At 42.3% G+C, this 11,694-nt stretch overlaps 1 protein-coding gene across 4 annotated transcripts in view; it reads left to right on the forward strand.

The window, feature by feature from the left end:
• The window catches only part of aifm3 (AIF family member 3), a 44,826-nt gene extending 34,032 nt beyond the window's left edge, over positions 1–10,794 (forward strand). For 3 of the 4 annotated variants that reach the window (XM_020489527.2, XM_031830391.1, XM_020489528.2), the window contains 18 exons: positions 1,351–1,567; positions 1,875–1,984; positions 2,120–2,229; positions 2,340–2,384; positions 2,476–2,572; positions 4,173–4,285; positions 4,778–4,864; positions 5,072–5,163; positions 5,302–5,432; positions 5,597–5,712; positions 6,239–6,310; positions 6,806–6,869; positions 7,049–7,125; positions 7,360–7,477; positions 7,873–7,971; positions 8,360–8,435; positions 8,643–8,747; positions 9,240–10,794. In XM_020489527.2, coding sequence (XP_020345116.1) covers positions 1,351–1,567; positions 1,875–1,984; positions 2,120–2,229; positions 2,340–2,384; positions 2,476–2,572; positions 4,173–4,285; positions 4,778–4,864; positions 5,072–5,163; positions 5,302–5,432; positions 5,597–5,712; positions 6,239–6,310; positions 6,806–6,869; positions 7,049–7,125; positions 7,360–7,477; positions 7,873–7,971; positions 8,360–8,435; positions 8,643–8,747; positions 9,240–9,282 — 1,772 coding nt within the window. In that variant the 3' untranslated portion in view covers positions 9,283–10,794. Of the gene's footprint in view, positions 1–1,350; positions 1,568–1,874; positions 1,985–2,119; positions 2,230–2,339; positions 2,385–2,475; positions 2,573–4,172; positions 4,286–4,777; positions 4,865–5,071; positions 5,164–5,301; positions 5,433–5,596; positions 5,713–6,238; positions 6,311–6,805; positions 6,870–7,048; positions 7,126–7,282; positions 7,478–7,872; positions 7,972–8,359; positions 8,436–8,642; positions 8,748–9,239 lie in introns of those variants that run through there. The other variant, XR_002256011.2, reaches the window with a different exon arrangement.
• Positions 10,795–11,694: the final 900 nt, after the last annotated feature.

An 11,694-nucleotide genomic window follows, 5' to 3' on the forward strand; every position in this document is an offset into this window, starting at 1 on the left:
GCCTCTCCCCTTTCCTCTCCTGCGATTGCAGTCACTCTCATGATTTTCCAGTGGTTTTAATTAAGACTCGCTCAGCAGGTGAACATTCCTGCCAGATTACCATGTAAGAACCGGATGGTCAGCACATTTCTCCAGCCGAAGAGATAAAGCTAGCTGCAGTGAAAACGGGTTACAAAACCATTTCTTCGAATGAAGAAATACAAACCCCAGAGGCAACTGTCATCAAATGCCTCTTGGGCACCTCACAACAAATAAACCCACACATCCACTTAGGCTTGTATGTTATTCAGGAACATATCTAATGCATAGTGTAGTGATCCTAAATATATACTGTATCTGAACTGTCAAAATCATGTTTTTCATGAAATTGGATGATATTTGGATGAAACCAGATCAAAGTATGATGACCAAAGTATGAACAGTGACTGTTGCCTCTACGTTTGATAAAGTGTGATCATAAAGTTACTGGTCCCCTCCCCCATGTCCAACACTTGGATTCAGGAGGCGGGATTATTAAGGGGATAGTGACATCACTCTAACTCTTTTTTTTTTAAATACACCAATGGTAACATGATATTCTCTTACCTAATTTAAATGAGTACAGCCTTTTAACCAATGTCAGAGAAGGTGTGTTTGCAGAGAGGTGTGGTTTATATAGCTATCTGCAAATATAATGAAAAGTTTACACTATTTGTCTGTGGCAAAGATACTTATGTTTCCTTTTTCATCGGTGTCTGGTGTTGGCTAGCTAGGTCTTAACCCTATCGAACACTTTTGGGATGAATTGGAACGCCGACTGTGAGCCAGGCCTAATCGCCCAACATCAGTGCCCGACCTCACTAATGCTCTTGTGGCCGAATGGAAGCAAGTCCCCGCAGCAATGTTCCAACATCTAATGGAAAGCCTTCCCAGAAGAGTGGAGGCTTTTACAGCAGGGGGGTGTCCAACTCCATTATAATGCTCATGATTTTGCAATGAGCTGTTCAACGAGCAGGTGTCCACATATTTTTGTATGTAGTGTATTTTAGTCACTCAAAGGGTATTTTTCAGGGAATTCAGAATGACTGTGCTGGACCTTTTGTCACACAGCAGGTTGTCACACAGCAAAATAATTTTCATGGTCAAGTCGGTTTCATTCGATACAGAAACCCTTCTCCATTGGGTGTCTGCTGGGTATGGTAATCAAAGGGAAAATGAATAAGAATATCAGGGGTGGCTGGTGGCTTAAAAGTTGAGGAGGAGGATGTGGGTGAAAATGATGAACTGTACCGTATGATAAGATTAAAAACAAGTGATTGGGCGAAGATCAGCCTGAAAAGTGTGTCATATTTCCAATGGTCTGTCCTGCAGTTGAGGTGAAAGTGGAGCTTACCCTCTTGGAGAAAGACAAGGAAGCAGATGTGATGTCACCCAATGGAAAGGCAAGCCCCTTCTCTGACTGCAGGCCAAACGGAGCGCTGGGACACTGCTCCGACGAGGACGCCGCTGCCGCACCCCTTAGGCTCTACAAACCCCGCGACTACGTGGAGGCCTCAGTGTGTCATGTCAAGGACATGGAAAATGGACAGTAAGGCCAAACAAAAGACAACATATAAGGTCAATCACCTGGAATTGTTATGGCTGCAACCAGTCCTTTTTTTCACTCAGATATTTTCTCTCTTCCTGTGTGTGTGTGTGTGTGTGTGTGTGTGTGTGTGTGTGTGTGTGTGTGTGTGTGTGTGTGTGTGTGTGTGTGTGTGTGTGTGTGTGTGTGTGTGTGTGTGTGTGTGTGTGTGTGTGTGTGTGTGTGTGTGTGTGTGTGTGTGTGTGTGTGTGTGTGTGTGTGTGTGTGTGTGTGTGTATGTGTGTGTGTGTATGCTCTTATCCCTGCATAGGATGCGAGAGGTTGATTTGGGAAGTGGCAGAGCGCTGCTCATCAAAGAACATGGAGAGTTTTCTGCCATTGGACACAAGTGTCCACATTATGGGGCACCGCTGGTCAAAGGTGAGTCCGGTTCTGCATTGTTTGCTTGTTTGATGTAATATTGGTATGGTATCTTTTTGCTGTCTTCTGTTACAAACCAGCTCTGAGGTGGATTGGTGTATGATACAGTGGAATACATATCTTTGTGTGTTGCAGGTGTCTTGTCCAAAGGGCATGTGCGTTGCCCCTGGCACGGAGCTTGTTTCAACATCGCTACAGGAGACATTGAGGACTTTCCTGGGCTGGACAGCCTGCCCACCTTCCAGGTGACCTTCCTCGTTCGGTTCACCGTGCCATTCACATTCCCTGCCTTCACATACTGTCTCTAAGCATCGTCAAAAAACGTGTACACATCGCTCATGTCTGTTTGCTTCAGGTCCGAGTTGAAAAGGACAAGGTGATAATTCGCGCTAATAAACAGGTAAAGATATTTTGGGACGATCTAGAACAGATCATTGTTCTAAATCAACTAATTCCCCTTTGTTGACCTGGCAAACATTTTCATCTTCCAGGATCTTCAGTCACAGAAGAGGTCAAAGGCCATGGCCCGATGTTCAGCAGTCATTAACTCCAGCACTGGCTTCAGCCACATCCTCATCGTTGGATCAGGTGAGTTGGCCATTGAGCATCTCCTTGCACTCACACACAGCTGGTGAATAGACGTCTGTTCAAACTGTCGACTAGGACTGGAACAATCTGTGTTTAGTTCATTATAGGTCCTGAGTATTCCAAAAAAGGATAGATGGCAGCTCCCAAACATTACCGCAACAAACAGGTTTTTAGGTGATGGTTAGTGTTGCAAAGCTACTGGTAATTTTACCAACATTTTTGGTAATTAACAGAAAATCTATGGCAATTTATTGTAACTTTGATCATTTATACGAATAACTTTCCAAAAATGTATTCATATACAGTATTAATTTATTATATCTGTGTGAATATTGTCCATGAGTTTCTAGTAGATAGCCTAATTAATGAAAAAAGCATCAACAATGGCATTATTTTCAATTAACTCTGCAACTCTTCCAACTATCGACTTTTTTCACAACTGCCACCATGTTGACGCCAAAACAGTGACAACAAATACGTATTGACATAGTAAAATAAATACAAGTTTATAAAACAATATATAAATTATATTTCATGCTGAAACCCTCATATTAAACACCATTGGTATTCACTAAGTTAATGGTTTATATTTGGGATAATATTTTACAGCTTTGTCATTCTGTTTTTTATTTTAAAATCCTCTTGTTAAATGATTTCATATACTCTGAGTGTACGAAACATTAAGACATCTTTCCATGACTGACCAGGTGAATCCAGGTGAAAGCTATGATCCCTTATTAATGATCCACTTCAATCAGTGTCGATGAATGGGAGGAGACGGGTTAAAGAATAAAAAAAATTATGACTTGAGACATGGATTGTGTATGTGTGCCATTCAGAGGGTTAATGGGCAAGACAAAATATTTAAGTGCCTTTCAACGAGGTATGGTAGTAGGTGCCAGCCAGGTTTGAGTGTGTCAAGAATTGCAACACAGCTGGGTTTTTCCACACAACAGTTTCCCATGTGTATCAAGAATGCCCACCACTTAAAGGACATCCAGCCAATTTGGCACAATTGTGGGAATCATTGGAGTCAACATGGGCCAGCATCCCTGTGGAAAGCTTTCGACACCTCCTAGAGTCCATGCCCCGACGAATTGAGGCTGTTCTGAGGGCAAAAGGGGTTGCAACTCAATATTAGGAAGGTGTTCCTAATGTTTTGTGCACTGTGTATTTTTTTTTACATGTGATAAGGCCACACAGAGGGACAGAGATAATTACAGAGACTTGTGATAATCTGAAGTACCCAAAAGGGCCACTAGATGTCTTGTGGTAGATTACATGAAATCCTTGAAAAATACCAAAATTCTGGTGGTTTACTGGTAAACGTAGAAAGTTTCCAGTAATATACCCTCCCTTTGCAACCCTATTCATGGTGCTCTTTAAAAAAAAAAATTAAACATATTTTACTGTATGTCTTTGGCCAAGTTTAGTTTGTTTACACCGCTCTAAGATTGTGTCTGGTATCTAAACTGAATCCACTCTCCGATTCACTATTTTTTTCTCCCAAATAGTTCTGGTAAACGGAGCATGGGTTCAGTTCGGATAGCAAGGATCTAAGATCCTACATAGACGTTAAACCAGTGTCTTGTGCCTCCAGGTCCAGCAGGGCTGGTGTGCGCTGAGACATTGAGACAGGAGGGCTTCACCGATCGCATTGTCATGTGCACCATGGACAAATACCCACCCTATGACAGGCCTAAACTGAGTAAGGTTTGTACAGAGATCCAGAGCACACCACAGAGACTACACAAGGACTATCCCCATAAAGACTTAGTGTCCATGAGGGTTCTTCTGGATACAAACATGGTTGAAATTGCTGATCGACGGTCTACCATTTATGCCCTACTGTGTTTCACAGCAGATTATATATTCTTCCCAGAGATGTCATGCTCCAAAATACTTACCATTTTGTTATTGCTAGTATTAACCCATCCTGAACCCATCTTTAGCCTGTAATCTTGGGATAATATTGGTCCTGGCCAATGTTGACATTTGGCCGTGATATCTATGGGAAAACGGTTTGCTGACGTTGCGATTTAAATTGGGATAATGTTGAAAGCGAAACCAACCAATTTAACGTTGCGTTAGCATCATAAAAGTGCTATTTCTTCAATGAACTTCACCTATAACATTTCAACTTAACAAACGTCAACCCATAAAATCCAGTCTGTGGTGTACTGTAACTAACTGTCTCCCCCTCAGTCCTTAGAGAGCACAGCAGAGCAGCTACAGCTGCGCTCCATAGACTTCCTCCAAGCTCATGACATCGAGCTTCTCACGGAGAAGGAGGTGAGACCTGAAATACGGATTATATATGGGCTACATTTGAATCCATGTAAAGTAGGGAGTTTTGAAATGGAGTGGCTACCTGAACATCTTCCAATGAGAAGATTTGAGTTTTCCGTTGCAAAAGGTTTAGTTCGGTGTCCCTAATGAACACATCCCCTTGGTGACACCCATGTTCTCTTTCTAATTGTGATGTTTGGATGCCAATAGGCTGTGGCAGTGGACGGCAAGGTGAAGGCTGTGACTTTTCAAGACGGCTCTAGGATGGAATACAGGAGGCTTTTCATTGCCACAGGAAGCAAGTGAGGAGTGACCAGAAATAGTCTTTGGTTGAATGCAATAAAATGGAATTAAATCCTGTTGTGATTGTTATAACCAGTTTTGACATGAGTCATTGTTCTATTGACACTGGTATACCACTGTTCTGTGTCTTTTGTCAGACCCAAGCCATTGAACTATAAAGGCCAGGACGTTAGGAATGTGTTTCACCTCAGGACCCCTGAAGATGCTAATAATGTAGCCAGGTTGGCCAACAACAAGAATGCTGTGATTGTGGGAACATCATTTGTTGGTGAGAAAGATGACAGACATGCAGTAGATGTAAATTCACATATGTCGAATATTCATGAAGGCTACGTTAAGCCTTAAAAGTTGTAGCTTGTGGAATCTTTGTATTTATAGTAGTACTGTAGCACTTCTATGTGTGAATGAGTAATCATCAGTGTTCTGCGTTAGGTATGGAGGTGGCTGCCGCTCTCACTGACAAGGCCCACTCTGTCTCCATCATTGGGATAGAAGCAGTCCCTTTCCGGAAAGCTCTGGGGGAGAAAGTAGGGAAAGCCATAATGAAGGTAGGGACCCGCCCCTGGGAAAATGGCCCTGATACCTCTAGAACACCCTCATCAGCATTTCTACACATAGAAACATATACTATAAATGTGAATAATGTTCCTTGGGCTCAATGCACCAGGCACCAAAAGGGAATATGTCTAGTACAGTATATTCTTATCGGTGCTCATGCACTTATTTAAACAATCAGGTATATATTGTCCATTTTAATCCTGGGTTTTTTTCAGGGGAGGGTATACCGGGTGTAACCCTGGTGCATGCATGCATGGCCATGTGTGTGTAGGGCCTCCGTATACCATGTTGTTGATGTAACACTGCATGTTCCCTGCTGATGAGACACAGCAGAGGGAGACTGTGGAAACAGTCATGCCTTGTACCATAATACATAGTGTTAATAATCCGTTATGATGAGGCTATTTATAGGGAGGGTTGCCGCCTCACCGCCAGTTAAGCTTAACTCTTTGAGAAGTAGCTTTGATCTTATGAACCTTAACCCAGTGCTCTCTCTGGCTCTGTCTGTCTTTTCAGCTGTTTGAGACGAACAGGGTGAAGTTCTACATGTTGAATGAAGTGTCGGAGATGGTTGGCCATCATGGACAGGTATTCCGAAAGTGAGAGAAACAGCATGACATTATGCACAGTTGGCTCTCTCCTTCCTTCGCACTGCTGGCCAGTCAAGACCATTCTCAGGCTTCGCCTAGATTCTCTCCCATGGATTTCGCTATGGCGGAAACTCCCTCTTTGCGAATGACACACAAATCTATGAGAGGAAGTGTGCAAGTATACACTTGGGGAGAAAGAGGAGAATGGGTATCCAGCCATTAAACGCTGATGAATGGGTGTGATTTGACCCGAGTAGACCACAGAGTGCCAACAAGCAAAGGATAGGCAGCCCAGATAACAACCAGTTACAACCTCCATTTGAAGTGTGACTCAGTAAAAGAAGCGTGTGCCAATACTGGTTTTGCAACAAAACAAAGATACTTTGTACTCAAGCAGTAAAGTAGCAGAACTGCGGGTAATCTAGTGGTAATATTATGTGTGTGTTGCCTCACTGTTTTTGTCAATGTTTTTGTTTTGTTTTATGTTCCACAGTTGAAAGAGGTGGTTCTGAAGAGTGGGAAAGTACTAAGGGCGGACGTGTGTATTATTGGCACAGGTGAGGTGGCCAGCTCAGAGACACAAACGCTCGTTCCGCGATAGCCTCAACTTTAGCACACTCGCTCATTTCAGTGGCCGTGCAGGAGTGTAAATGTAGAGTTCAACAAACTCAACCACTAATGTTACTCTGATTCCCGGTGGTGAATTCATGGCGGTCGATGTCTCTTCAACCTGCAGGGTCAGGCCCAGCCACTGGATTCCTGAAACAGAGCGGAGTTCACATGGACTCCAAGGGTTTCGTCCCCGTCAACAAGGTAGAAACGACAATGATGACACACAAATACTTTGAATGCACTCATTTAAGTCAAACAATTCATTTCAGTGCCACTCTATTGCAATGATACACAAGTGTTTCTGGGTCATTTGTAGCGCTAGAGCCGTGAGTTTTTCATCAGTTGCCTAATTTGTCAGGTGGCTTGTCTGGTACGAGATCCTCCTGATTTCCACATTGGCTCCTGTATTCTTCTGGATAACCCTCTAACCCTCAGACAATGCAGACTAACATTGATGGTGTCTATGCCGGAGGAGACATTGTGACGTTTCCTTTTCCGGGGCGGAGCAATAAGAAGGTGAACATCCCACACTGGCAAATGGCCCATGTTCACGGTAAGTGTTCATTGTTGTGTTAATAAAGTGTTAAAGGAAACAATGCATCATAATGAAACAAATACCAAAATATCATTTTGGGGTAGAATTTTCACATTTCCCCCTAAAGCAGGGGTGGGCAACTCCAGTCCTCGCGGGCCTGATTGGTGTCACAGTTTTGCCCCAGCTAACACACCTGACTCCAATAATCATCTAATCATGATCTTCAGTTTAATCAAATTACATTCTAATTAGCTGTGTTCACTAGGGATGGAGAAGAAGGGTGACACCAATCAGGCCCTGGAGGACTGGAGTTGCCCTGCCCTAAAGGGTCAAACACTCCGCTGCGTATATGGGGCTGGATTTGCAGGGGATTGTTTTTATGGGACCTTTTTCTATTTGTTTGTGATTGACAGGGAGAGTGGCAGCGCTCGGCATGATGGGAAGACCCACTGAGATCAAAACGGTGCCCTATTTCTGGTCAGCCATGTTTGGGAAAAGCCTACGCTACGCAGGTAAACAGAGCCTCATTCCACAACCATGGTGTTGCCAGCACCATGCTCAGTCTATCCCACTGAAACGTTGTGAACTTTTTTTTTTCTTCACATAGTTATACAGGTGTTGTTCATGTACTGTATTCAGTGTTTGGGAAGCGTTACATTGGAACTGAATAGGTGGGGGGGGGGGGAAGTAATCTGCAAATAGTGAGTTGGTAAGACTACTACCAATGCTTTCCTCCAAATGCCTCTGAGATTGTAGTGCCAGTACTGCCACCTAGCTGTGAGGTCAGACACTGAGGCTTTTCAGTCATTTTAGGATTCAGAAGTAGGCCATTTGTGATATGTATGGTGGTGGTGTGGCACTCTGTTTACAAACCTAAAGTGTATCTATTCTATCACCAAGGTTACGGGGAGGGCTTTGACGATGTCGTCATCCAAGGGGACGTGGACGAACTAAAGTTTGTGGCCTTTTACACCAGGTATGTGTCCAAACACCATCGTGGCTATCTACTGAGATGCTTTCAGCCATCAGCCCTGGTTGTTTTGTAAAGTAAATCCTCTGTTTTTTGTTGTTGTTATGTTTAGTTCTTATATATTCCAGTAGAGTTCATCCTTACCATTAAGGTAACTCCATTAAACCTAGTTTGTTGTCTAAAAGTTGTTCGGGGTATCTCTCCCACCTATAGGAGTGAGGAAGTGGTTGCTGTTGCCAGCATGAACTATGACCCCATTGTATCCCGTGTGGCAGAGGTCTTAGGGTCCGGAAAGACGATTAGAAAGCGAGATGTGGAGTAAGTGCATGTCTATGCTCCTCTACAAATGTTACCAAATGATGTGTGATAACTGTGAAAGACATTCTCCTATGTTAATAAGCAGAGGAGGGTTTACATACATTTGCCAGTGGGTGTCTGTCCGTTTGAAGATGTGTACTGCAATACTTTACTGTAAACACTGTCTTACTTTCTCTAATGTTGATCTTTCATTTTTTAAATTGTGCACTCACAAAATGAAGGCTGTTAACCCGACAACGCAAGTACGAAATCTAAGACGCATGCCTTTCTCAATCCCTCCACGAACAATCCCCTCATGTGAAACACTGTTGGAACACACAAATCTGCCAAATCGGCATGCTTATTCTATACATGCAGTTCAGTTCCAGCCGTACACTCTTGTTTTCTGTTGTTCAGAGCCTAGACTACATTATCCAGGTCATTCTTGTTTAAACTGCATAATATGCACTCTGAGTGATGTTTTTTGTTGTTTTTGTTTCCTCCGCATTGCAGGACAGGGGACATGTCTTGGTTGATAGACAAAGGGTCGCAGTGAGCGAACCTCCACGTCTCAGGCTCTCCGTGCGTCTGGGGATCTGTTGGACACTAGAATATGGACACATTTGGTGCTGGTGAGATGCCGTGCAGCCATACTGTGGACATACAGCAGCAGACCCCTGTCTGGGACTGTTGGAGTCACTCCCCTTGGAATCGAGACTGAGATGGTTCGACAGAGAACGTCTACGGTGATGGATTACATACTGTATTCTTACCAATAACCTGAGCCATACACGTTTTTAACACGCTCCAATGCCGTAATGGCAGAACTGTGTGCTCATGGCTATGTTCTGCGATTTCACAGTTAAAGCAATCCTGGATGCAGTCTCTGTGCTTCTGCATGATGCATCTACCTGTACACTTTGTTTATAAAGGGCCGGAGAGGGTTATTGCATTTTTTTTGTATATGCAACTTTGTATATAGTTATAATCCTCAATACACTGTAACAAAACCGGGCTGTACAATTTTAAACTGGAGTTTTCTAAGGTTGAGATCAAACTAATTTAGTTGAGTATGCTCATGTGGGCTAAAACAGACCAGGTACAGTATCTGGTAGTTGAAATAATAGGATTTCTTATAGATTGTTCAGCCCCAATTTATAGAAGCAAAGACATTGTTACCTATCGAAGCCACACAAAAACAACGCTTAGGTTTGTCAGCGTTGCAATTAGACCTTCAACTGCAATGTTTGCCTCAACCATAAATTGCACATAATCCGTAGTTGCAGCAATTGAATGTCCCTTTCCCCACCTGCCGCGTACATGCACGCACACATGAAATCCTCACAATATGATTACAAATCATTATTTTATGGAATACAATGCATCCCTTCTTATTGGTGGTGACCTTTGTTGCCTTGCTCATACAGATGCAGGATCTTAATTTGATACATTTTTAGTTAGGGCAAATCAAGTCTGAAACGTTTAAGTGGAAATGTCAAACTTTTAGAAGCCTTTAAAAAAAATGGAATACACTAGCTACAAGTTTGCATTTCCTGCATCGGGGTGATCAAATTAAGATACTACATCTGTGGATTGCACAAACGAGAAATTGAAATGTACTTTAATCTATGTTAATGCTTGCGCAATAGAAAAGGTATGTCTGTGCTTTCTAACAAAACTTAAATGACTGTTGTTCTTTTAGATATGGTCATGTAATATTTGCTGAAGGCTATGAATGCTCTTTGTTACTAACTCAGGGAACTGAAGTTTGAGGCCTGGTCACATTGGGGTTGGTCCTGTTGCAAAAAAATATATTAACTTGTTGCTTTTATTTTCTTACCATATATTGGTTATCTGTATTTGAAGAGGTCTTGTTTATCATTTCCTTAGATATGTCGAGGAGGAAGTATTTCCATCTCCATTTTGGCATGTTGAAAATTCCAAAATACTTCAGCCCTGAGGTGAAAAACAAGACCACATTTTAAAAGACATTCTTCATACAGAGAAGCTTAAATGGTAGTTTTTTTTTTAAATAATGGAAACTTTGAAATAAAAGTCTTCAATAATGTTTCCTGTTCTGCTATCAGTATGTATTGGCATTTAAGCTATACTATATTTTATTAAAGACAATGACACAAAGCCCTTTACAAGAATTACTAAAGAGGATCTTTTTACACAGCAAATTGGCCAGAGACACCTAGTGCTGATTTTTCAGTGTAACACTTCCAGTGTTGATTCAGGTGTTTCATTCACTCTGTGTGGTGTTAAACCAAAACCACGACCATATTTCCCAGCATGCTCTATTGCAGAAGTATATATTTGTTTTGAATGTACATTTGATTCATTAATTTTATGCTACTTAAATGTTTTTCTAAACTAATCCAATCGGTTACTTGGACTTTTGCAACCGTTACTGAAACCGTTCCTGTTAAGATGGTTTCCTGTTAAGTCTTGTGGGTTACCTTAGTCTAATCAACCCAGTCATTCATTCTAAATGCAGGTTGTGGGTAATACAAATTCTAAATGTTGCCTATCCCAACTCGGGCTGGATTCCAATAGGAATTACACATCACTTTGCAAGCCAGCATAATGTGACCTGCAGGGCTGATGTGGCCTGTAAACTTGTGATGTTATGGTTGATACCAGAGCTCCGAGGCATGCGTCAAAATTGCTAACGCCTTGATCACATCGACAGTGTCGTTGCACAAAAAGGTACGCAGCATCATCTGGATATATGTGTAACAAAAGTTAAACATTTACCTTCTGCTACCATTTCTGTCTACTCATACAATTTGAGTCATACTTCGATAAATCAAACGTACGCGCCACACAGAACGCACAGCAGCAAGCCAAATGCAATGTCCCATTGGAAATGAATGTACTTCTGCTGTACCAAAATGCAAGGTCACTGTCGGTGTGATCAAGGCATTACTTCGAAGAAGCGTGTATCACTTTATCAGAAGTACGT

Source organism: Oncorhynchus kisutch, linkage group LG8 (genome assembly GCF_002021735.2).
Source record: "Oncorhynchus kisutch isolate 150728-3 linkage group LG8, Okis_V2, whole genome shotgun sequence".
Classification (NCBI taxonomy): domain Eukaryota; kingdom Metazoa; phylum Chordata; class Actinopteri; order Salmoniformes; family Salmonidae; genus Oncorhynchus; species Oncorhynchus kisutch.